The 23,895-nt window shown below is 43.7% G+C and overlaps 1 protein-coding gene across 32 annotated transcripts in view; it reads left to right on the forward strand.

Moving 5' to 3' along the window:
* Nucleotides 1–1,882: 1,882 nt before the first annotated feature.
* The window catches only part of WNK2 (WNK lysine deficient protein kinase 2), a 108,422-nt gene continuing 86,409 nt past the window's right edge, over nt 1,883–23,895 (forward strand). For 27 of the 32 annotated variants that reach the window (XR_014545332.1, XR_014545333.1, XR_014545334.1 and 24 more), the window contains exons 1-2: nt 2,193–2,635; nt 3,850–4,779. Coding sequence is in view for 29 of the 32 variants with exons in the window: in XM_083602830.1 (XP_083458956.1) it covers nt 3,877–4,779 (903 nt within the window). In the remaining 3 variants the exon portion in view is untranslated. Of the gene's footprint in view, nt 1,943–2,191; nt 2,636–3,117; nt 3,244–3,849; nt 4,780–23,895 lie in introns of those variants that run through there. The other 5 variants (XM_083602846.1, XM_083602843.1, XM_083602838.1 and 2 more) reach the window with 4 other exon arrangements.

Below are 23,895 nucleotides of genomic sequence, written 5' to 3' on the forward strand. Positions count from 1 at the left end.
GGGTCGCAAATTTTGCCCTGAGTCTAAACTACATGTTACTCTTATGTGTAGTGAGCAGCTACTACTACTATATTCTCTTTCTGAATTAATTACAGGTACATGGAATTGAATTGTTACTTGAGATCATAGCATATGGGAACGGGGCACTTCTCTTTTCCAACCCAAGTCACAATCAAGCTATAGTTAGGTACTATAGTTAAGGGTGAGTGGGGGAATCAATCCGTATCATTGCATAAATGTCCAGGTTCCTTAGAAGCACGTGCACCTGCCTATCTACATCTAAGTAGTGGATGGCAAGGTGGGGCGGTGGCACTCACCTACCCTCCTGACAGTGGAGTTGCTGCTCTTTAGCAGGTGGGGTGAAGCAATGGGGAATTTGTAGTGGTGCAAACACACCAGCTGGATTGGTCCCATTGGTGTGTTTGCACTGTGCCAACTCCCATGCTGCTTTATTCCCTCTCTTCTGCCCAGTAAATAGAAGTGATTCAGCTGCCAGGTCACCCAAGATCTTGTCCACTACTAATAGACAGATAGGTAGATAGATAGGTAATATGCACAAGAAGGGCCCTGGCTGGATCAGTTCAAAAGCCCATCTAGTCCAGAATCCTGTTTTCAGGATAAGTTGGAAGGGACCCTGAGGATCATCTAATCCAACCCCCCACAATGTAGGAATATGTACCTGTGACCTTGGCATTATCAGCACCATGCGCTAACCAACTGAGTTAGCCAGGTGCTGAGTGATGCCTGTGGCAAGCCCACAAGCCGGACCTGAGTGCAACAACCACTCTGCAGCACCTGATATTCTGAGGGATATTGCATTTGGCAGTGAAGGTAGAAGGGGGATGGAACAAATGGCAGGTCTGGGGAAGGACCAGCCCAAGACACTTTGCTGCCTGAGGCAAAAGAGCAAAAGGTGCTCCCCTTCCCCCAGTCAAGAAGCATAGCAACCAAGGCTGGCCAAGATATTTCAGCACCTAATGCCCCAAATCCCATAAGGAAATCCCACAAGCAATAAGAATGCAATAATAAATCTCAATTTACTGCCCTTTCATGAAACCCCAAATTAGCCGCCGGAGGCGGTGCCCTCATTCTGGCTGAAGCGCAGCAAGCGGCGACCCATGGATGTGCGGACACCACTCCCTTTGATTCGCAGCGTTTATGTTAAATAACCGGCTGAAGGGAAAGAGGAGGTCTCCCTCGGGGTGTGAAAACCACAGCCGTATCCGAGCAGCTTCTCCCTCCTTCCCTCCCTGCAGGCGCAGAGCAGCGCAATCCGGCAGAAGTCATGGGCTGTTCCCACAGCTTGGGATACACGACTCGTTCCTCTCTCTCGCTTATTCCTTTTTTTCTCGTCGTGTGCACCGAATGAAGCGCGACGTGAAATAAATAAATAACAGGCCCGGAGAAGCTGCAGGTGGTTTTCTAACAATTTATGAGGAAGGAGGAAGCTCCCACCGAGGAAATCGCAAATAGGGCTGTGCCTAACCAAGTCCCCAGAGGAGAGAGCTTGCATCAGGCAGGGGAAACCACGCCGCGAAGAGCACAACAATCGTATGGAAACATCCCGCGTCCTCCCCCCCCCGCCATTTTTTTCAGTCTGTCCCCAATCCTCCCCTCCCCCCATCCCCCGTTGCCTTTCCCGTTGCCTCGCAGGACTAAACCCGCGCCTTGGCATCGCCTGCTCGTCACGACCCGCCCTCTCCAGGCCTCCCTCAGCTCCGCGCGGTGGCCGCTTCAGCCCAGACGCGTGCGCGCGCGCGCGCACACACGCACGCACGCCCTCATCCCCCCACTGCCCCCATCGCTTTACAGCCCCACGGGAGGGCAAGGGTCAGCGCGGGCTGCGGCTCGGGCAGAGGGCATGCGCAAACAGTTGGCACCAGCGAACTGGAAGCGAAACGACAAGAAGGCTATTTTATAAGAAGGAGAAGCAGCGAAATAGGCAACCGCGCTGTGGGGAGAGGGAGGCGGGTGTGTGTGTGTGTGTGTGTGTGTGTGTGTGCCGTCGGGACGTGCTCTCCGCCGCTGAGGAGGGGGAGCCGAGCCGGCGCTCTCCTCATTCCCCGGTGACACGAGGCGGGTCTAGCAGGGGGCCACCTCCTCCCAGCCCTTCTCATTGGCTGCTCGGCGATGCCCGTGGCTCCCGGCCCGTCCGTTAAATGGGACGCTCATTAGAGAGCAGTTTCCATTGACAAAAGCGCCGAGGGGGGGAAAGAGGAAAAGAGGACGCGCTCGAGGGGCGCATGGGCAAGCGCGGGCCGAGGTTTCCTGCACGCTGGCTTCGGCGAGGCGGCAGCAAGGGAGAGAGCAGCCGCGCTCTTTCGCCTGAGGTGGATTATTCTTGTTTCTTTTCCTCAGCGCCTGGCCGGTGGCTCGCCGGAGCTCTCCACTGAGACGACGTTTGGACGTCGCCGCGAAGCCGAGAGGATCCCCGGCGGAGGGGGCTGCGAGAGGACGAGGCTGGCCGGCGGAGAGGAGGCGGGGGCTGCAGAGCCCGGCCTGTGAGGGCGGCGGCGGGCGCGCGTCTTGCAGGGGCTCCATGACTGGGAACGGAAGAATCGAGCCGTCCCTCTGCCACCCTCCCGCCCCCAACCTCCATGGGCGGCAGTGAAGATGGGGGCCCCCTCTCCTCCTGGTAAGTCACCCCCTCCGCGCGAGGAACCTGTCTTGTTGTTAGCTCTGCCTGCTTGCCCGCCTGCCTGCCTTCTCTCCCTGCCCGGGCTGCGCAGGTGAGCAGCTCCATTGTGCAGCCGAGGCACCTGCTTCCTCCAGCCGCCCGCCGCCGCCGCCACCCTCTTCTTTGGCGTGGTCTGGCACTCGACGTCGGTCGCCGCCTGCTTTACAAGGGACGCCGCCGCAGCCCCTCGCCTCCCCCTCAGCCCGGCTCGCTGCGGCTGCCTCGATTGTGCGCCCTGCCCGCGCTGGCGCTGCTGCTGCTGCGCGCTATTATCTAAGCGGCGGCTTCTCTCGCAGAGCTGGGCAGGGCGAAAGACCAGCCCCGTCCTCGTGCTCATTTGACGACGGCGACGCTGCCTGTTCTTTTACCGCTCGAAGCTTGCGGCGAGGGGGGAGTCGGGGAGCGGCAGGTCCGGTCGGGGCTTCCCGCTGGGCGAGCTTCGCCTTGGCTGCTCGCATCCCGCCCTCCTCTCCCATTTTCCAGCCTCAATATGGCTTTCCACCGAGGAGCTGCAGTATGACTGAAGTGGGCAAAAGGGGGCGGGGGAGGCGGAAGCCCGGGGTGAGGTGAGAGCGCGTGAGCGGCCCAGGGGGGTCTCGAAGGCTCTGCGTGGGCGCGTCGCGGCGGAGGGAGAGGCGAGAGGGGAAGCCCGGCTGGAGACTTTGGGCAGAGGGGGGCGGGGATGGCGGGGGGGGGGAGCTGGGCGACGGAGACTGCGCTCTGCTCTTTAAAGGGACGGATAACGTGGAGTTGCAGAAGCGTCTGAGCGGCTCGTGGCTGAAAGGCACTGGCTAGGATTTGGGGGCGGGGGAGCGAGGTTGAAACCGGGATCCTGGCTAAGGAAAGGGGCGAGCCATTGACTCGAGTTGCCTGGGAGGGACCTGCAGTTGGAGACAACCCCTAGCAAAATTCCTCGGAGGGTCCCTGTCTCTCCATCATTCTGCCTCTCGGGAGCTTTTGCATTTGATGCTCCTTCCAGCGCTCCTCACGCCTTCGAGCGTGGAGAGAGGCTGTCAGGAGATCCTCTCCGGAGTTGCGCCCTGCGTGTCTCGCTGGGGGGGGGTGGGCGGCGGCGATTCCCCTCTTGCAGGTGTCCGCCTCCTCCGCCTGGTCCCTCGCCAGGTGGGGCCCGCAGCCTCCTCACCGCGCTCTTTCTCTCTTTCGCCTGGCAGGTGGCTGGGCTGAGCTTCCCGGGAAGGATGCACCGTGATGACTCCCACCGAGCGGCGGCGGCACGAGCACCGTCGACGGCCGCGGCGGCCCCGCCACCTCCTTCTCCTCTAGCGGCAGCTGCCGAGAGCTCAGCTGTAATGGAAACTGGGGGCGAGGCCAGGACAGCACCTCCGCGGCGGGGAGGCGAGCTTGGAGCTGCTGTCGCTGCAGAACGCGCCGGCTTCCCAGCGGCTGCCGCGGCTGCTGCCTTCGCTCCTGCGGGTGGAAAGGGTATGAATATTGATGGAGCAGGCGGCGGCGGCGGCGGCAGCGGCAGCGCGTCGGGCATGGACCCTGCTGCAGTGCCGCGAGGAGGCCGGCCCGCGGCCCCCGCCCCTTTCCTGCGAGTGCCTTACGCCAAGGATCCCAAAGCAGCCCACCAGCGCTTCCTGCGGAGGAGCGTGGTGGACTCCGACCAGGAGGAGCCCACCTTCGAGCCGCCCGAGCCGCAGCAGCCGCAGCAGAAGAAGATCATCCTCTTCTCCAAAACCAGGAGGATAATTGCCGAGAGGGTGAAAGCAGGGCAGAGGCCGGTGGTGGAAGAGGCGCAGCCCGGGGAGCAGCCCGCCGAGCCGGCGAAAGCGGCCGCCGCCCCGGAGGGTCTTCCTAGTTCAGCAGCGGTAGCAGCAGCAGCCGAGGAGCCGAAGGAGAGGAGCGGCAAGGAGGATGCGGAGAAGAAAGAGGCGGCGGAATCTCTCAAGGAGCAGAGCAAGTCCAAGAAAGAGGAGGCGGAGGATGAGGAGGAAGAGGCCGACATGAAGGCGGTGGCCACCTCCCCCGATGGCAGATTTCTAAAGTTTGATATCGAGCTCGGAAGAGGGTCTTTCAAAACAGTCTACAAGGGGCTGGACACGGAGACCTGGGTGGAAGTGGCTTGGTGCGAACTCCAGGTAAGTGGCAGGAACTATCTGAATGACTTTTTTTTTGGGGGGGGGAGGTGTGTGCTTAAATGCCCTGTAAGCTGAGGACAGGGTGCAGGAGAGTGTCATCTAAAAAAGCTTTGTTGGAATCGTCTCTACAGCTTATCTTGTTCCTGGGCTAACTATAGCTCCCGTGTTTTCATTGGTTCCGGCCCTTCCCCCACATCATATGCATGCACGCTCCTCCCAGGTTTAACTCTCTCAGCCCTGTGATTTGCCAAGGGCAAGGTGCCTCTAGTGTAAACTAGAATTTTAAAAAATAAGCTGCTCAGCAAATGTCAAGAAGGGCCTCCAAAGGGTTAAAACGTTCCTGGACCAGCTGCATTGTAGGCTACTAGAGTCTGAACTAAATATTCCACAAAATGTAGCACTTAATCACAGCAAAATACTTTTAATTTATCTTGGAAGAATGTACAGTAATTGCTTGAAGCAGTTGTGTTACAATGCTTGTGTGAGTGTTAAAGGCACCACAGGACTGTTTCTTGGTTTTACAGCGGCAGGCTTTGTCTTACTTTACTTGTAGACAATACCACAGGCAGGGTTATTCTATGGAGTTTGAATAAGAAGCAGATTCCATTGGGTCCTACAGGTTTTACTCTTAAGGAAGTTTGCATAGGTGATTACTTACGTTGGGAGTAATCCCAGATGGCCATAGGACTGTACTGTTTATTATGAAGGTCTTTTAAATGTCCTGAATGAATTGGAAATTGGAAATATTAATGTTACTTTGGCTCAATATGAGCATTTATCTAACTGAAGGATCTGATTTGTTATTAAACACAGTAGTGTCATCTGTTCCCTCCTGCTAAAAAAGACTTTCTGTTTAACTTAAAAAGGGAATCATAACTGTGGCTAACATTTATTTGTCAAAAGTCACGTAAATTATGTGGCAGGATACTGAAATGACTTTTGAACCTCACTTCCCTTTCTAAAACAGAATAGACTTTCCCCTTTTTGCTCTATGCCTTTATTCATAATAGACCTTTATCTTCTCTACCACACATGCTCAAGTGAGAAAAAGCATCTATGATCTTTACAGTCCACTTCTCTTTTCCCTTCTCTATTTTTGTTGCATATTATATTTATGATGTGGCTGTGGGAATTGGTCATAATTCACATTTTTGTTTTTGTTTTGTTTGTGAAGCTGTTTTGCAGAAATAGTCTTCATGGGGTCTTGGAACAATGGTTGATTAATAGGACAAAATAGCTGCTTCAAATACCTTTTGCAAAGTTGCAGCCAACAAGGAATGCATACTTTTCATTAAACTATGATAGGATGATGACTGGTTGTTACCTCTTTCTAATCACTTAGGATATTCTGTATTCTGTGATATTTCATGCAGCAGGCCTGTAATGTTGAATTATAAAATTGATGCTGACCAGCTTGTGTATGGGTATCAGAATGAGACCCCCCCTTTTTAAAGACCCTGCTGTTTGTAGGGGTCAGATTGTAAACTGAATCTAAAGTGTTATGTCCTGCAACATTAGACTTGATTGAGCTACTTATAATGGAACAAATTGCAATAATGTTGAAGCTTTTGTGCAACTGGAGACTAGTAGGAGAGCAAGCACATGAATTAGTAACAGAAGTAGATGCCGTTGTTGAAAGAAAGCTATGTATATTTATAGGGTTGTATCCAACTGAATTCTAGACCCACTGGAATGACTGAACCTAAGTCATGCCTGTTAACTGCAGCTCATCTACTCTGAGTAGGACTAGCATTGGTTACCACCCCATGTATTGTTGGCTCTGCTTTATCACCAAAGTCTTAAGGCAGCATCCTTTATCCATTTTAGGTTTATGAGAGAGGGAGGAAGTATTATCCAATCCAGTTTAGCATCTAATCATTCCAGTTAAAAATACGAGTGCTATAATGTACCGTAGCTTGTCAGTCATGACTTTGGTAGTTTTATAAAATCATCTGTTTAAAAAAATTCCATAATAGCAGCCTATGCATTTGCAAATATTTAAACCTATGGCTATCCAGTTTAATAGATTGCAACAAAGTTGCAGTGTTAAAAAAAGAGAGGAAAACCCATCTCTTTGTTTGTTCACTTTTTATTAACATTATTCATAACTTCTATGTTATCTCAAGTAATCCCCCCCTACTCTATTAAAAAGCCCCATCTTAATATTTCCTATGTAAATAGCCTGGATCAATACCCCTAATCATTTTGGTCACCCTTTCTGTACCTTCTTTCTGTTAGGCAAATGACGTCTTTAGGGGTTAAATCCATCCCCCAGGCACTCTACCTTCCCTGCCCCCCCCCCCCCCCGCTTAGTATATCCCTGATCCCAATCACCAGGAGTTCCTTTTGCAGCAAATGAACCCTTTCTTGTACTACTCTAGTAAGGTGTTTTCCGCATTTTGAAAAGATGAGTTGGCGAAGAAATTGAGTCTTTAGTGTCATCGGTGCAGTCCTGTGGCATGCCACTAGAGATTCAGCTGGCACCTTCTGTTTTAAACTTTAAATGCCTGCTGAACACTTCTCTATGCTGCCAAGCTTATGTAAGCAATTACAAAAACACATTTCTGTAATGGTTGGTTAATGATATTTTGTTTAAAAGTTTTACATTGTAAAAAAACGACAACTTTTTAAATTGTATATAGTTTCTGTTGTAAACTGCTTTGATTTTTTTTTAATGATCTAGCAGTATATATGTATTTTTATAAAGATACTGTATTGATAAACCCCAACAACCTGCAATTACCAACTGCCCCAAGACTGCCAAGTACCCACAGGGATTGCCTTACAACTATTGTTCAAAGTATCCTCTTCTTTTTTTAAAAAAGTATAGTATTAGGATGTATGTATGAAACGGGATGCGGGTGGCATTGTGGGTTAAGCCACAGAGCCTAGGGCTTGCCGATCAGAAGGTCGGCAGTTCGAATCCCTCCGATGGGGTGAGCTCCCATTGCTCGGTCCCTGCTCCTGCCCACCTAGCAGTTCAAAAGCACGTCAAGTGCAAGTAGATAAATAGGTACCTTCCGGCGGGAAGGTACACGGTGTTTCTGTGCGCTGCTCTGGTTCGCCAGAAGTGGCTTAGTCATGCTGGCCACATGACCCGGAAGCTGTACGCCGGCTCCCTTGGCCAGTAAAGCGAGATGAGCGCCGCAACCCCAGAGTCGGTCACGACTGGACCTAATGGTCAGGGGTCCCTTTACCTTTACCTTTATGTATGAAACAGAGAAATCACTCAGTGTTGGGAAACACTGTCCTGTTGTGTATTGAATTCTGAATGTGCTAAGAGTTTCTTCACTTTGATTGGATGTCAAATATAAATATAAACCGACCAGGACTCTGCAGTCATCATCTGGGGCCCTTCTTGGTGTGCCTCATTCACAAAAGGTCCAGGCCATGGCAACATGAGAATGGGCCTTTTCTGCAGCAGCTCCCCATTTGTGGAATGCTCTCACCAGGGAGGTTCACCTGGCACATTCATTATACATCTTTAGGCGCCAGGTAAAAACATTCTTATTCAACCAGGTCTTTGGCTGATTAATATTCTATGGCAGGGTTCCCCAAACTTGGGTCTCCAGCTGTTGTTGCACCACATTCCTATCATTTCCATCATTCCTAGCTACCAGGACCAGTGGTCAGGGCTAATGGGAATTGCAGTCCAAAAACAGCAGGAGGCTGAAGTTTGGGAAACCTTGTTCTCCACTCTTTTAAATGTGTTTGTGCAAGAGGTCTTGTTGTTTTGTTTTAGTTATTTATTTTGTACTTCTGTCCTGTATCTTTAATCTTGTGGACGGGCCTGAGGTCTTCGAATGAAGAGCTGTGTATAAATTTAAACAACAGTGATAATGGTAATAACAATAAATAATATCATGCTCATGGGAATGAGCCTAGGTTACTCTTGGGTTCTACACTCACTCTTCATTAGAAGAATCTGCTCCCATTTTTAGCTTAACTGTGATTTGTCATTATATCCAAACCTGGAACTGTTGTTGGTTTTAAATATGATTTAGCTGAACAAGCTAGGGTAATCTTCCCAGCCCAGTCCCACCTGGCAATGCCAATGATTTTGTAAATCATGGTTTGAAGTTGGCAGCTCTGGAAGTTGAGAATAGAGCACTTGAGCTCCTCTGCTCATTCCTGTAGTAGTGCCAAACAGTGGTTTAGTGTTATGTCCGAATGCAAGTCTTAGAGCCTGATACGTGAAGTTCCAATAATGAAGAGGAGTGACAGTTACAGGATTGTATCTAATGTTAGCCCTACATTCAGAAGACCCTTTGAAATTAATGGTGATTGCCAACTTAATTCTGTTAATTTCAGGGGGTCTTCTGAGAGTATATCTTAGTTGGCTACAACCAAGACTTTTTAAAAGGATTTTATTTCTGTGTTTACCAATCAGAGTACTTTTACAATTTTTTAAAAAATTACTTAAGCGGTTATAATTCAGTAAGCTGAACAATCCCTCTACATACTAGAAAGTTGAATAATATTACTGAACTCATGTAGGAGGATGGAAAGACCCTTCACAAAGTCAGTGATGTATCAAATGTCTAGCCTCCTGTCTGGGGCCAGCACCAGGCTTTAGCAGGCCCTCAGCATGGTGCCACGAGACCCCTGCTAGGCACTTCTGCTATCCCTGCCACAGTTTCTCTCTCACACACTCTTACCGGCACTGGCTGCCATTCATTTTACTCAGTGTTTCCCCCCGCCCCCCCGAGACATGCTGACCCACCAGGCAGTGGCATTTTGTGTGAGAACTGAGCTGCTTGTTGGTTCTTTGGTGGTGGCTGTCATGTTAGGTCCAGCGAAATAAAGTTTCTAAAGTACGATTCCGAGCACAATTCAAAGTGTTGGTGCTGACCTTTAAAGCCCTAAATGGCCTCGGCACAGCTCCGAGGGCCTTCTGGCGGTTCCCTCACTGCGAGATGTGAGGTTACAGGCAACCAGGCAGAGGGCCTTCTCAGTAGTGGTGCCCGCCCTGTGAAATGCCCTCCCATTAGTTGTCAAAGAAATAAACAACTATCTGACTTTTAGAAAACATCTGAAGGCAGTCTGTTTAGGGAAGTTTTTAATATTTGATGTTTTATTCTGTTTTTAATCTGTTGGGAGCCGCCCAGAGTGGCTGGGAAAACCCAGCTGGATGGGCGGAGTATAAATAATAAATGAATATTATTATTATTCCCCATGGTATTAAGATAAAACCTGAAGTTCACAGTCATGTCTGTCTGTATCTCTCTGTGTAATGCACATGGCTGGAAATAATACATTTGCATGAACATATTGCAGTGTTACAGAATTGTGTGAAATATTCTTTCATGTAGCTGAAGAAGTGTAATGTGTGAAACAGCGTTCAGATTTCTGTTGACAAATGAAACGGTTGAAACTAAAGAAGGCATGTGATGACTGTGTATCTTGGCTTGAACTCACCATGTCAGAATATATCTCCAGCTATTTGTTTGAAAGAAGCAAATAGCCAAGAACTTCCATTTAGATGGGGTTTTGTGTATAGTTGGGTTATGTAATCTTTTAAGGGCATGTTCAAAACCATGATTGTAAAAGGACAGATCTGTACTCTTTCTTTGGCTGGCATTTCTATCGTCTTTATTTAGAATAGTTGGAATGTTTCTATGTATATTTTGCAAACTGCTTTTGCTTTTTCTGGTGGAGGAACACTCTATGTTCTCAGTAATAAAAAATGAAAGATAGTGTGTGTGGGGGATACTCTTCCTGTCTTGCCTTCTGTTATACAAAGAAATCTATTTAATTTAAGAAAAAAAAATTATCACAGAAATCTCTTTATGTTGCTGCTCTTAATATGTCGGCACCTCCTTCTTGGAGGTAGGGTGGGAGACAATGAAAGAAATAGCAAATATTTCTAATTCTATTGAACTGGGGGTGAGCACAGGAACCCAAATGATGAGAGTTGTTCAGCACATTGCAAGCTTTCAGGAACTAGGCTAGCCGGCAGGGATCTACTCCTTTGTGATTTAGGGCAACAGGGTTGGATCTGTGGGATCTATGCAGTATCAGAGTGAGGCAAGGGAAATTAAGAGTTGTGGTCCAAGGAATAATTTATGTGCCGAGGCAAAGAAGCCAGGAAAGCTATGGAAGAATGGGCTGGTGGGTGGTGGTTTAGTGAAGGATTGGCATAACATGGTTCTCTTCTAAACATGAGCAAAAGAGTAATGGGAGGACAGTGACACTGAATATACATATTTATGCCTGATATCCAGCAGAAAATACCCATGGACAAATATTGTTTGTGGGATTTGGAACTGAGCTACAGAAAGTGAGCCTCTGTTGTCCAACATGCAGAGTCATAAAAACGACACGCGCATGCCTGCATGGTTTGATAGAGATGAAGTGTCATTAGCCATCATATATACTAATGGAGAGGTTTCGGTTGCATGCCATATAATGCTGCAGAAGAAAACCTCCAAGCGGATGAAGAAAATAGAACCAGCTATCACTATAGGGTCAGGGTCATCATTTTCTTCATCCACATGGATTAATCTGCATAGCATTGAATTTAAATATTTTAATCAACTTACATGAAAGCTTCAACAAATGCAGGTGGTTGATCCCCTTCAAACTATTTTGGCATGCACTTGTGGGTTTTAGTTCTGCATCCATGGTCCTGTGGGTTGCACAGTAGAGGCTCACTGTGTGCAGCTCAATTCATTGGATGGCACAGTGCTCCCATTTGCTTCTCCTTAATCATGTTCATGGGAGCTCCATCTTTGGCTTGAGCAAATCCATGATTGGTATTTACCCCCTCTTTCTCCCCCTCTTCCTCTTCCTCAACATTTTCTGCTTCTCTCCTTCACTTGTCACACCTTCAGTGACCTCACTAAGGAATTGGAGTAGGTGTTCCACTATCCCTACCTAAAACCAGTTAGCTGTAGAAGCAAAGAGCACTAATCCCCTTCAATCAAGAGCTTTAGCTCAGATATGAATGCCAACTGTGTACTATATTATTTTAAACTTTTAAACTGTCACAGCGCTGAGTGATACTTTAGGTAGCTTGATTTGGGGTTAGTCCTTCGTATCATCATCAGATTGCTTGTTTGTTTGTAACAACACAGGAAGATGATCTCTACAAGTTGGTACAAATTTAATCAAAGTTTCTTTATGAGTCAGGGGGGCAGGTCAAGGACTGCTACCCTACATTCTAGCATATGATCATTCAGTGGTCCATTTTGGAGCTGCTACAATGTTTGCAAGATGTTTAAATAGCCAAACCTTCCATTACTAATGAGAGAGATATCTCAGCATGAGCCCTTTGCAAGCTTGCTTCTATCTGGTCTGCATATGAAATTCTGGTGTTTATGTGAGCATGGAGCTTTGAGAATGTGGGGGTGGAAATGAACTACAGGAATGAGGTCCTTTAAAAATTATGTAATGAAAGGAGAGTGCTTGCTTGCAGAAAAAACTATTTATCAAGGACCTGCACTAGAATTTCAGCTACTGATTTCATGATAGATGCCGGGGATAGGTGCATCTACGGTACCTTTCTTGACCCACTCCTGAAGCTTTATGACTGCTTTATTTTCCAGATATTTGTTTTTTGTTGGGGGAGTGGAGGTAGAAGCACAGTAAATACCTAAAATAAAATAGTACACAGTAAATGCCTAGTCAGGACTGTTTTTCCTATCAGAATTACAAGTACATACAGCCACAATCATGCTCTTTCCTAAGCACAGCATGTATCCCCATAACATAACCGTTAGGAGGAATCTAAAGCTTAAAATGTAAAGCTGTGCAATTGCTCAGGTGTATATAATTCCAATGCATCTTTTTAGGAAGTACGAGGATGCAGAAATTCTAATTAGTTGTAAAGAAGTATGTTTAATGTTATAACCATGTTTTGGAAAGTGATGAGTATATGCTTAAAAAGTAGGGTAGTTATGATGTGAACCAGGGGGCCCTACTATCCAGTAAGCTGAAGCTGATTTCTTCAGGTGTTCTTAGAGCTGGCCCAAGAAAGTTTGCTGCCTGAGGCAAAGAACAAGATGGGGTTTCTACCCCAATCCTAATACAAAAGTTGACTGGACTGGCAACTGAATCTTACTTCTGTACCAATGAAGCGATGGAGACATACACAGCTCTGTACTCTAATGGACAGGAATGTCTGGAAGCATTCCCTCCCAGCAGCTGCCACCTGCGGTAGTCACCTCACCTTGTTTAATGGTAGAGCTGGTTTTGGGTGGTAGCAGATGAAGGCAGCAACTGATGTCTGAATGGTGCAGCTATAAAATGTATAGCATAGAGGGTGTCAGTGTGCCATTTGGGTTCTGCTTCAGGCAGCAAAATGTCTTGGTCCAGAACTGTTATAAACCGATATAGCAATGTGTCAGCTGCATGAGCTGTGCTTAAATAAAATGTCACAATCCTGGATGAGTAATGAAAAGCCATTGTTGGGAAGGTAAACAGCCAGAGAGTAATATGAGCTTTAGTCCCATTTGCTGGTCAGTGGTTTTTGCTATAATAGGACATAAAACACTTTTCAAGGATTCTGTGCGGCTTCTAAGGATAGAATCTAATATAGCGCGCTCTAGTTTTGGTCTACCTAGAGTGATTATTTTCTGCATCTGTTTGTTTTTCGATAGAAACTCATACATGCTTTGATTATTTTAGTTAACAGAGTCTTGAAAGAATCAAACAACTCTTTTATCAAAGTAAACTAATTCTATAAGAGGTTTAAGCCAATGGTGAGCAGGTATTGGAAACAAGATGGAGGAAGGTCAAAATGTCAACTTTTTCCTAATAGGATTTTCTGAGATGTAATGTTAAATAACTCTTACACTGACTTAATAGATGCCTTAATTGCAGGGAGTCAAACCACACTTGATCTTAAAACTGAAGCACAACAGAACCTGTAATGGGTTTATAGCTTCAGCGAATCTTACTGGGATGGGCAGACTCTTAGTTGTTGTTTTTGTTTGTTTTTTAACATATTTTTAATTAAAGATTTCTTGGTTTACAAAAGTATGTGCAATGTCTCTTTTTTCAAGTTACGTTTTCTATAGATCAGTTTCATTTGTTGAGACATTAGTGTTACATTAGGAAAAAAGGGGGGAAAGAGATGGAGGGGGGCATGGTGAGTGGGGCTGGGGATGGGTGGTGATGCTTCTATTCTACTTAATGTATGCATAGGGTTTTGTGTCAGCTTCGCTTGTGCAGGTTCTCTTTAATATTCGCATGTGTTGCTTTGGTGGTGAGAGAGGTTGGGGTTGGCCTAGGGTGTGGTTGTTTGTTTGTGGATGGCTGTGGTGAACTTTGTTTTCATGTGTGAGTGGGGTAGCTGGGTGTTTTTGTATCAGGTTAGCCATATTGATTCAGATGCTGTTGGCGGATTCTTGTCGTTGTCTTGTTGGGCTGTGTATGTAATAAAGGGGAGCCATACCGGGGTGAAGGCGTCTTCTTCTATTTGTCCCCTTGTCAGTTTCAGTTTATTGGTTAGCTTTTCTAGTAAGGCTGATTCCCATACTATTTGATACCAATGGCCCATTCTTACTCCTGACAGGTCTCTTCAGTGTCTGGCTATAATGTTTCATGTTCCCTCATCCTGCCGGTCTGATTTGTTTCTGTCTGCATTTTTCAGGCTGATTTTATTTGTTCTTTTGAACTTGTTTGCTATGGTACATTTTATCAAGTTATATAAACGTCTTTACGATTCTGCCCATCTTCGAATTGCACTTCACTTCTTGTCAAATCCAAAAGCTTAATCTGTGATTTCAAATTTGCATCATTTCTCTGTTGTTGGCTTCTCATGCTCTTTATCTTTGGAGTGTCCCATTTGTGCATTGCCAAAAAACAGGAATTACTGCAGGAAAGCCGGGAGTCAGTACTGCACTGCCCACCCTCTCAACAGCAGCGTTCCTGTTGTTGCAGGACGGGTGTTGTAGGGTTGCAATGATGCATGAACAAAATCAGTTCAGCACTCCTGCTGGTGCTCCGCTGCAACTTTGACCTTGTTGCCATCCAGCACTGCCCCCCACCCCACCAGGGGTGAAACTAGGCTTTATTTTACTTGGGTCAAAGACAAAGTTTGGCACCACCCATGCACATTTGCATACACACACACACACACACACACAGGCTGGGAGCCTCAATGGTGCCCCTCTGGAGGCTTCACCTGGAGCAAACCCCCCCAGCTAGCCCCCCTATAGCTACAGCAACCCCCATCATCCTAATAAGTATCAGCAGGAGGGTAGTAGTGTGGCATCACTCCACCACTGTGGCTGCTCTTGAAAAAAAGAGGAGGAAATGCATCATAAAAAATTACTGGAATTTAAATACAAATACTGTACTACTCACCATATGGGCAAACTGTCACCTGTGTTCCTGCTTGGTCTGCTGTTGATGTGTAGCTTCAAGGCCCATGCTCACCGCTTTTATGATTCATTGTCTTCAAACTGGACTTGGACTAGAGAAGACTGTCTTCTATAAAGTAGGGCACAGGGCCATCCTGCCCATCTCCTGTTGTTACAACATCTCTATAAGGTTGGTTTTTCATGCGGTTGGGAGATCTGTCAATTGGATGATCAGTCACCCAAAACCCGAGGAGCATTTCCGGATGGTAGGACTTAAGTTAGTGATACAGTCATTACTTCTAAAATGTTTAGAATGTCATCACTAAACACATGTTCTGTTGACGCAACTGTGACTCGTAAATATATGCAACACAGTTTCAGCAATGTAACAAAGTGTGGGTATGTTGTTTTTAGTGAAATGTTGGGGGTTAAAAAACTTAATGACAAGTAGCAGGTGTACAGCATTAAAACATTTGGGAAAAGGGCAGGCAGTCCAATCCCCATCCTCAGGTTTGGTTGCTGCATAATTCTCTCTGTTAGCCTTTCAAACTCGGTGCAATGAGACGAGATCTTTTGATCAGCATGAGATGAAGCATGGGCCTTTCTGCTTTGATATAAACATTACTAGTCAGAATAATGTAATTTAAAGTCCTACTGATTTCAATATATAGAATTAAACATTAGTTTAACTAGATATTAACATTTTAAGAAAGAGAGGCATCCTGGGAAAATTTTTACTTCATCTTACGTTAGGAGGAAGGTGGACACTTTTAAAGTTTGGGGCAAAATTGAAATATGCAACATTTGTTACTTTAAGTATAAAATCTAAACTTTATTTTTACTATAAGAACATGACTGGAATATAGTCAACAGCCTATAAAATAGTACAGTTTGTTGTCATTATGAATAAAGTATTAATTTAACTTTTAGAAAAATTAGAGTTGGAAATACCGGTATGCTAGTTTTCGAAACTCTTAAACTGCCACAAATAGCCCTTATTGTCTTCATGCCTATCAGTATTGAGACAAACAGTAATAAAATTTATGCTTTGCTATATCATTTAAACCCAACATCACTTTATATAGGTTAGGGCAGACTTTGATATGGTGTTGTATTTTAAAAACTTAATGGTCAATGGGGATTATAAAACAGGATGTAAGTTGGGGGATATTACCTAACTATATACTGAATATTGTAATAAGAGGAAAGGCATTGACATGTCACTCATGGCATGGTGCCTCTAAGTATTGATCGGTTGTAATGCAGTTAATATATTTTCTTGTGTAGAACTCTGATCATGATTGTATGTTATTTTTGCAAATTACGAGAGAGCATTGGGACGAAGAAAAAGTATATATGAAAGAAACCAGTGATGTAGTTCAAGCTGAATGTTGCTGGTGCTGTGTGGACTTGTTATAAATATAATCACTAGTGGTATTTAGAAGTCTGCTTAATAGCTATCATGATTCAACTGCTTGATACACATTTAACTAAGGTTAGGTAATGACAGAATCAAAGCACATATTTATACAACAAGCATTAATTTATGTTATTTGGACAAACATAGCTTACAAATTGGCAATTGTACAAGAGCTTATGAGTAGCAAGCTGAGTGAGTATTTCCTTTCATTTTGGTGTTCACTGCAAGTCAGTAAATACTTAATAAAGGGCTTTCAATCTGTTTAGAACCTTTATTTTCTTTCTCACCATTGACACATTAATAGAGAAACACATTCTCATGAAATGCTTAGGCGGTTTATATGCACAAAATGGAATAATTATTGCTCCCTCCTGCAAATTTTCAGTGGATAAGCCAGTTTATCCCTGTTATTCTTTCTGACCAATGCCTTGAATTGTACTACCAACATTAAGAGCACACAACCTGGCTTTAACTGGCAAAGTAGTTGCTGCAGCTGACCCTAAACATTAATTTGCCATTTCGATGGAACCCCGGATTGGGTCTTATAGCAATAATAAGGCTTGAATGCTAATTGTAGTATATGGAGCTATTTGTGTACCATGATTGAAGAAACTGACTTGATTTTCAGTATCACATGCTCAGTCTCCAGGCCCTTTATATTCCTGGACAAAAGAAAAAGCTTCCCTTACAAGAAATGGCAAAGTTAAATCACTCTGGTAAGATTTACCTTCTGGTTGACTTGTAGGTTTAATAGCCAAAGTGTGTGTAATGTGCAGATGCAAATTGGCTCCAAAGGTTGGCTTCAGCAAGTAGAAAACTGGGTTATTTGAGTGTATGTATATACATGTGTGAGATTCTGAAATAGTGGAATTATTTAGGAACGGATATAGTTGCAAGTATAGAAAAGTAACTTCACATCTTCACATTCCAGAATGTACTGCTACTCTTTTTGTTAAGCAGGTGAAAACTAGTATTTTTACAATATCAGTTTTCTGTTAAAATTGTCTTCTATGACTATTTTAAGCCAGTTTTTTTCAATCTAAGGCCTATTGGAGATAAACAGAGTTAATGCAAGCTGAAAATATTACTCAGAAGATGTGTACACATTAAGGAGTATATGTCTTGTTTATTTTTATAAACACTCCTCTTAGTTCAGATGATGAAAATCAATACTCCCATCCTGGTGCTAGCCATCAATTTTAGATCTAGTGGCTACAGTACTAAAATAAAATATACATTTACTCCTATCTGTAATGAAGTATTGACTGGACTAAGGTTATCTGTGTTTATCAGAACTCTTATAAGAATTATTTCAGAAAGGAATTACAGAATATTGTGAAACTATTTAGGATTAAACATGTCCCTTGTTAGTTTTGTTGTTGCCATGAAGTTAGAGCTGGATAATAATTCAACAGCTGTTACTAAAATGCCTTGTGAATGGCGCTTTAGGCAGTTGTGGGATAAAGATTTAAGTTTCTAAATAAAATGGTAGTATATGTGGGAGGGTGAAATGTCAAAAATAGAATGCAGTTCTTTGTGCTTCTTTTTCTCATTTACAATGTGAACATGCCATAGTTGGCTGCTATTTACATGCAAAAAGAAGTCTAAAGTTTAATATTTACACTAGTTTTATTGTGTCCTATCCCAACACAGAGCTTATGCAGACTAGGGTTTAGTAGAAGGCAGAGTCCATCTATATTGCTACAAGGTTGTGAAGGGAGTGAGTGCATTTGTACTTCCACTTTTCTCTTTTGCAATTGCCAGGATAGTGGTAGACTAGGATATGGGACCCAAGAGCAGCAGTGAAGGTGGCAGAAGGGCACTGAGCATAGAAGTGCATCAGAAGAAGAAGAGGATGAGGAGGAGGAGTTTGGACTTGATATCCAGCCTTTCACTCCCTTTATGGAATCTCAAAGCGGCTAACAATCTCCTTTCTTTTCTTCCATCACAACAAACACTCTGTTAGGTGAGTGAGGCTAAGAGACTTCAAAGAAGTGTGATTAGCCCAAGGTCACCCAGCAGCTGCATGTGGAGGAGCGGGGGAAGCGAACCTGGTTCACCAGATTACAAGTTCACCTCTCTTAACCACTACACCATTCTGGCTCCCTTGCAACAAAAACTTTTATTTAGCATTTACACCAACAGTCCAGCAGTTACTTAAACTTTTATTTACCTTACAATATTAAGACATTAAACAGCTACAGTGCAAACAAATGCTATTGGCAACTTGCAAACAAAGAGTTCCGTTTGTTTCCTATAGTTCCATTCCAGCCTGAAACTAACAAGGGGTGTTTGTAGGAGTGAAAGAGAAAGAGAAAGATCAGATTCTGAAGCCAATAAATGACACGCAGCTTCAATGAGGTTTCCTGGGTTTCTGAGTTGGAAGGGATGGTTCTGAGATAGTGAATGAGGAACCTGTGTCAGGTTCAGGAAGACAGCAGAGAAAACTATATGGTGAAGACGCTAATCTGTATCTCCCCAGCCACATTGGATCCTTAGGCCAGAAGATCTTCCTATTGTCTTGCACAGTCCATGTTTATGCACCTACTTTGTGAAGGGGTGTTAATGGTAGTATGAGGGGCCAGGAATCTCAGACACCTACCTGTTTGTGACCAGTTGCGTCCTCACTCTGCCATTCTGTTATACTGCTTCAGGAGTTAATTTTGCCAGTTAGAAGACATTTCAGTAAGTAAACAGTGTATAAATCAATTAATAATAAGAATAATAAAAAGTCTTACACAGGTGCAGTCCATGTATGTAGGAGGAGCCCAAGTAACAAAGGACAGCCTCCTTTTCAGTTAATCCACGGTGCCTTTGCTATAATTATTTCACAGTTAGCTGGTTACATACCAGCGTAGGGCCTCCAAACCCTGGAGAGGCCTTTTCATGCATGCCACATCTTTGATTACAATTACACAAAGGCAGTGTGTTTCAGTGTCATTGGGGCCAGCAACTAAAACACTGATTGAAACCGTTTTTGGTCTCAGGACACACTTGAAGCCTTTATGGCCTGCCATGGAGTAGCAAATAGCTCTAATTACAACCTGGCATTGCAATCCTCCAGTGACCCATGTTTGAATCTGTGCCTATACTTTGCAAAATACAGAGAATACACAGAAACAGCTTTTTCTTTTTTTGCCTGGGCAAAAGAAAAGTGTGTTTTGGAGTGAATGATAGCTGCTCAGAATGATCCTTGAAGCTACAATTGTTGCATTTTTCCTGAGCTAATATGAGAAACCTAAATCCTTTGTGACTATCTCTTTCTCAAATTCTTTACTGGACACTGAAATGAATGGGTTTTGAGCTTGTCGCCTTTGTACCAAAACACATTCTTTACCTGATTCTCTTATTGACACACTCATGTCTAAAAAGGTCCAGCATCCTACTATAACTCATATACAGTAATCTGACCCCTAGGCCTTATCTACCCGCATTTTCTTCGTTTCCTCATTGCAGAATCATAGTTGTCTCAAACAGGTGGAAACACGTCACCAGTTTGCCTTAGCCTGCACATGGTGACACACGCATGTTTGCAGCGAGCTAAAAGGAGAGGAATAAAAGTTTGCCATTACTGCTGTAATGTTTCTGTATACCCAAGGTTGTTGGGGGAAAGGATGTAGTCTGAATAAAACTGCTGTTGAACTTTGCTTTTAAGTTCTGGCTCAGAACAGTTCATTCTACTTCATGTTCTTTGCTGAAGGACAGCTCTCCCTTTGGGATTATAAAACAATGGTATGACCCAGTCAAACCATCAGACCATCTAGCTTATTATTGTCTACTCCAGTTAACAGCTGCTTTGTAAGATCTGAAGCTGAAGCTATGCTAGACTTGCAAGAGAATAAAGCTGAAATGCTGTGTCCTTCTGTTTGTGTCCTCATACTTCTACAAGTTGTTCTGACAAATTCTGTGCGTGTTAAAAATTATATTTTTTTGTGTGCATAGATAAGTTTCAACCAATAGTATTTTGTTACTTTACTTCTTGTTTTGTGAAATATAAATATGTATTTTGCAATTCACAAAAACCAACATTAGTGTAATTTAGGTTTACTGTGACATTAGCTTGTCATGCAAGGTACGCCTGCTGACCATCCCTTTTCTTCGCAAGTATTAGAGGTGTAGGCTTCTTTTAAAAATCTAGAAAAATGCAACCTGTGCTGCTGATAGAAGTAATACAACTCATGCAACACGTTGGTGACTAAGATACATACAATAATTACCAAAATAATTATACATTCTTATACACAAAGTGTGGGTATCTTCATGAACTTACCTAAAAAGTTAAAGAAAACAAAAGTTGGGTAGTTCATAAGTCTCTGTGGCTTTACACTAGATTTTGTATTTTTTTCAGAAGATTGATAAAGAATGTGTAATTATTTTGGTAATTATTGTATGTATATTAGTCGCCAACGTGTTGCATGAGTTGTACTGTACTACTTCTTTTAAAAATCTGGCTACCCTAGTTTAAAGTTTTATGTTTTTTGTAGGATTGAGGTCACCAGCCTTCTTCCTTGGTTGAGGTGGTTCCCCTTTAGTTTAATTGTTTCCCCATTAAAAGCCCAAAAGAGTCCTAAAACCCACCCTCTTCATTTGGGCAAGACTAGATGTCTGTCATGCACCCAATTATTTGGCTAGCACCAGATGATCAGCCAAACTACAATGTTGCCCTTCAGCTTTGGCAGTGGCCAAACACCAATCCATCTGAATCCAAATGCCAGCACAATTCTTTGGGAGAGGCCAGACACCCACTTCCACTCCATACTATTACAATAGAAACTACCAATGTCAACACAACCTCTATTAAGTGCTCTTAAATTCCATCACCAAATACTTTGAAGTTTACAGTAAGATAAAGCAAACATATAATCTGAACTGGGTTAGCTAATAAGTGGAATGTGTAGTAAATAAACGCCCCATTGAAAGTTTGATTTGTGGTGTAGTACAGAAAACATATGCTATGAAATGAACATACACAATTTACCTTTTATTTTGAGCACATTTTAAACTGCTCACATTTCTCGTGATGGGGTAGAGCTGCCAAATTCCCAATGTGGGACGATATAAATTATTGGTATCATGCAGTAAGTTTTATGAGACTTTACATACATGTGTTTATGTCACAACTTGCAATACTTTTATGTCTGGTAGGCTTTTGTTCAATGAATATCTCTTAAAAACTCATCACCACTTAGCTATATGAGGCTCCTAAGTACTTAGCTTCTATTGCCAAAGCTGATTTTGCTAATGTTAAATACTGACGTCCGCACTATTTTTATTTTTATTTTTTTATCTAAATTTTAAAATATATAATATTGCCTATTAAATTATTTTCCCCTCCTGATACAGTGCAGGCAACCAAACCATCATCTTCATATAGTTAATAGGCCTTTAAAAACTCTATAGGGAACATAAGGTTATTGTGAAGCTTTTAATTTTGGATCCTGACCAAATGGAGATAATGGTTAATCCTTTTATCTTTTTTTTTGCTGCTGTGGCCAATGTATAAAAGTAATGATCAACGCCAAACATTAGTATCCTGTAAAATCTAATATAAAATCTTCTAAATTAAAACGCTGACTCCATAAGTCAAGGTTAATGACTTGTATTAAAAGAAAATACAGCTTTTGTAGAAGGATAGCAAGATATGAAATCACAGTATGCAAGCAGCAATCACAATACTGAACCTGTCAAATAAAGGATTAAAACCTGTCACTTCTTAATGCAGTGTTTTCCTAATCCCTACTGGTAACCTTGCAGAGCAACAGCAAAATATTGTCTTTAGCAGCCAAGTGACTGAAAAACAAAACCTGTTTCCATATGTTGCCTTCCAATTGTCTTTCATTACTGCCAAATGCTTTGGCTGAGTCAAAGTTTCACCTTCATGCAGGGACAAATTCTTGTAGACTGTTCAAACCTTAAGACTTCTGAAACTCCTAAGTAGATTGCCTCGATGACTTTAGTCCTGAACCATAATTCAAGGTGCACCCTCAGCTAAGGTTACCAGACGTCCCTGTTTCCCGGGGGCAGTCCCCAGATTTACAAACCAGTCCCTTGACAAAATCCTATCATTCCTACTGAAGTTGAAAAGTGTCCCCGGATTCATTGAAAAAAAAATCTGGTAACCTTACACTAAGCCGTTTTCAAAATGAGATCTCCAACTCTTGCAAGGCTTTCCATAGCTGAGCCCTGGACTTTGTTTAAATCATGTAATAATAAATAAAGAACTCTGTGCTTCACATAAGCTGTTGGCCCTCCACCAACAGTCAACCGCAAACACCTAGAACTGGTTACGTATTTTTTCAACATGGCTTCTAGGCAGTTTTGAGCCTCAGAACCTTTTTTTCTTTTTTAGAAATTAAACATAGGAGCATGCATAAAATGAAATTAACTGTGTTTCTGTGACTTAAATCTACTACCGTACACCTATTATTTAAAAGGTATAATCTGCGAAAAAGGGAAATAGTTTAAAAAAAATCTAGCCATGCACTAACATTTAGCCTTGATTCACGGGCACTTCTCTGGATTTCCATAGTTGTCCAGAATATACAAGTCTTCCCACTAAGCATCCATAAATGCCAGTTACCCTACCAATAACTTTGATAGTTATTTAATTCTGAATGTTGCATGACCTTCATACTCAAGTCTCAGACCTTATTTCCTGATTTTAAAATCCTCTGGCAAACATTTGCCTCACCCTCTTGCTTGTTGGTCTTACTAACACTTTTTCACCTTGTGTTTTATATGATTTCTGAGCCTGACTACCCACTTCCTCATGAATTTAATCCTGAACTGTTGTTTTTAACCACAACGTGTGTCTATATAACTTGCATCCTGGGTCTGGTTTTGCATAGCTCTGATTCTTCTTTGGATTTCTTCCTTGCTAGTCTACTGTTCTTCTTAGAATAGTAGCATCTGATCCTGCTTGCTTTTCTTTCTGAAATGTGATAAGATGTGATATCTGTAGGAACGGAAGCCCTCTCTTGCAGAGAGCAGTGATTAAGTGGGTATATAAGATGCGAGACAATCTTAGGTATCCTGATCCCAAGCCATTTGTACACCAGTATCAGCACCTTGAACTTTGCCTGGTAGCCAGCTGGCAGCCAGTCAAGCCTTTCCGTATAATAGCAATATTCTGTCTCGGTGAGCATTGCTTTTTGTAGTAGCTGCAACTTCTGGGCTAACCTCAGAGGTGGCCTCACAAGGAGCACATTTCAGCATTGCAGTCTAGAAGTCAGCAGTGCATGGATGACAGTGGCCAGGCTATTCCAGCTGCATCTGTCCTAAGCCAGGGAGGTTATCCAAACCTCTAATTACAGAGATTGGTCCATTAGAATCCTCAGAATAAGCTGCAGTTTCTTTTAGGATCTATTATGGATCAAATAGTTGAGCTAC

This window comes from Podarcis filfolensis (assembly GCF_964270895.1).
Source record: "Podarcis filfolensis genome assembly, chromosome: 2".
Classification (NCBI taxonomy): domain Eukaryota; kingdom Metazoa; phylum Chordata; class Lepidosauria; order Squamata; family Lacertidae; genus Podarcis; species Podarcis filfolensis.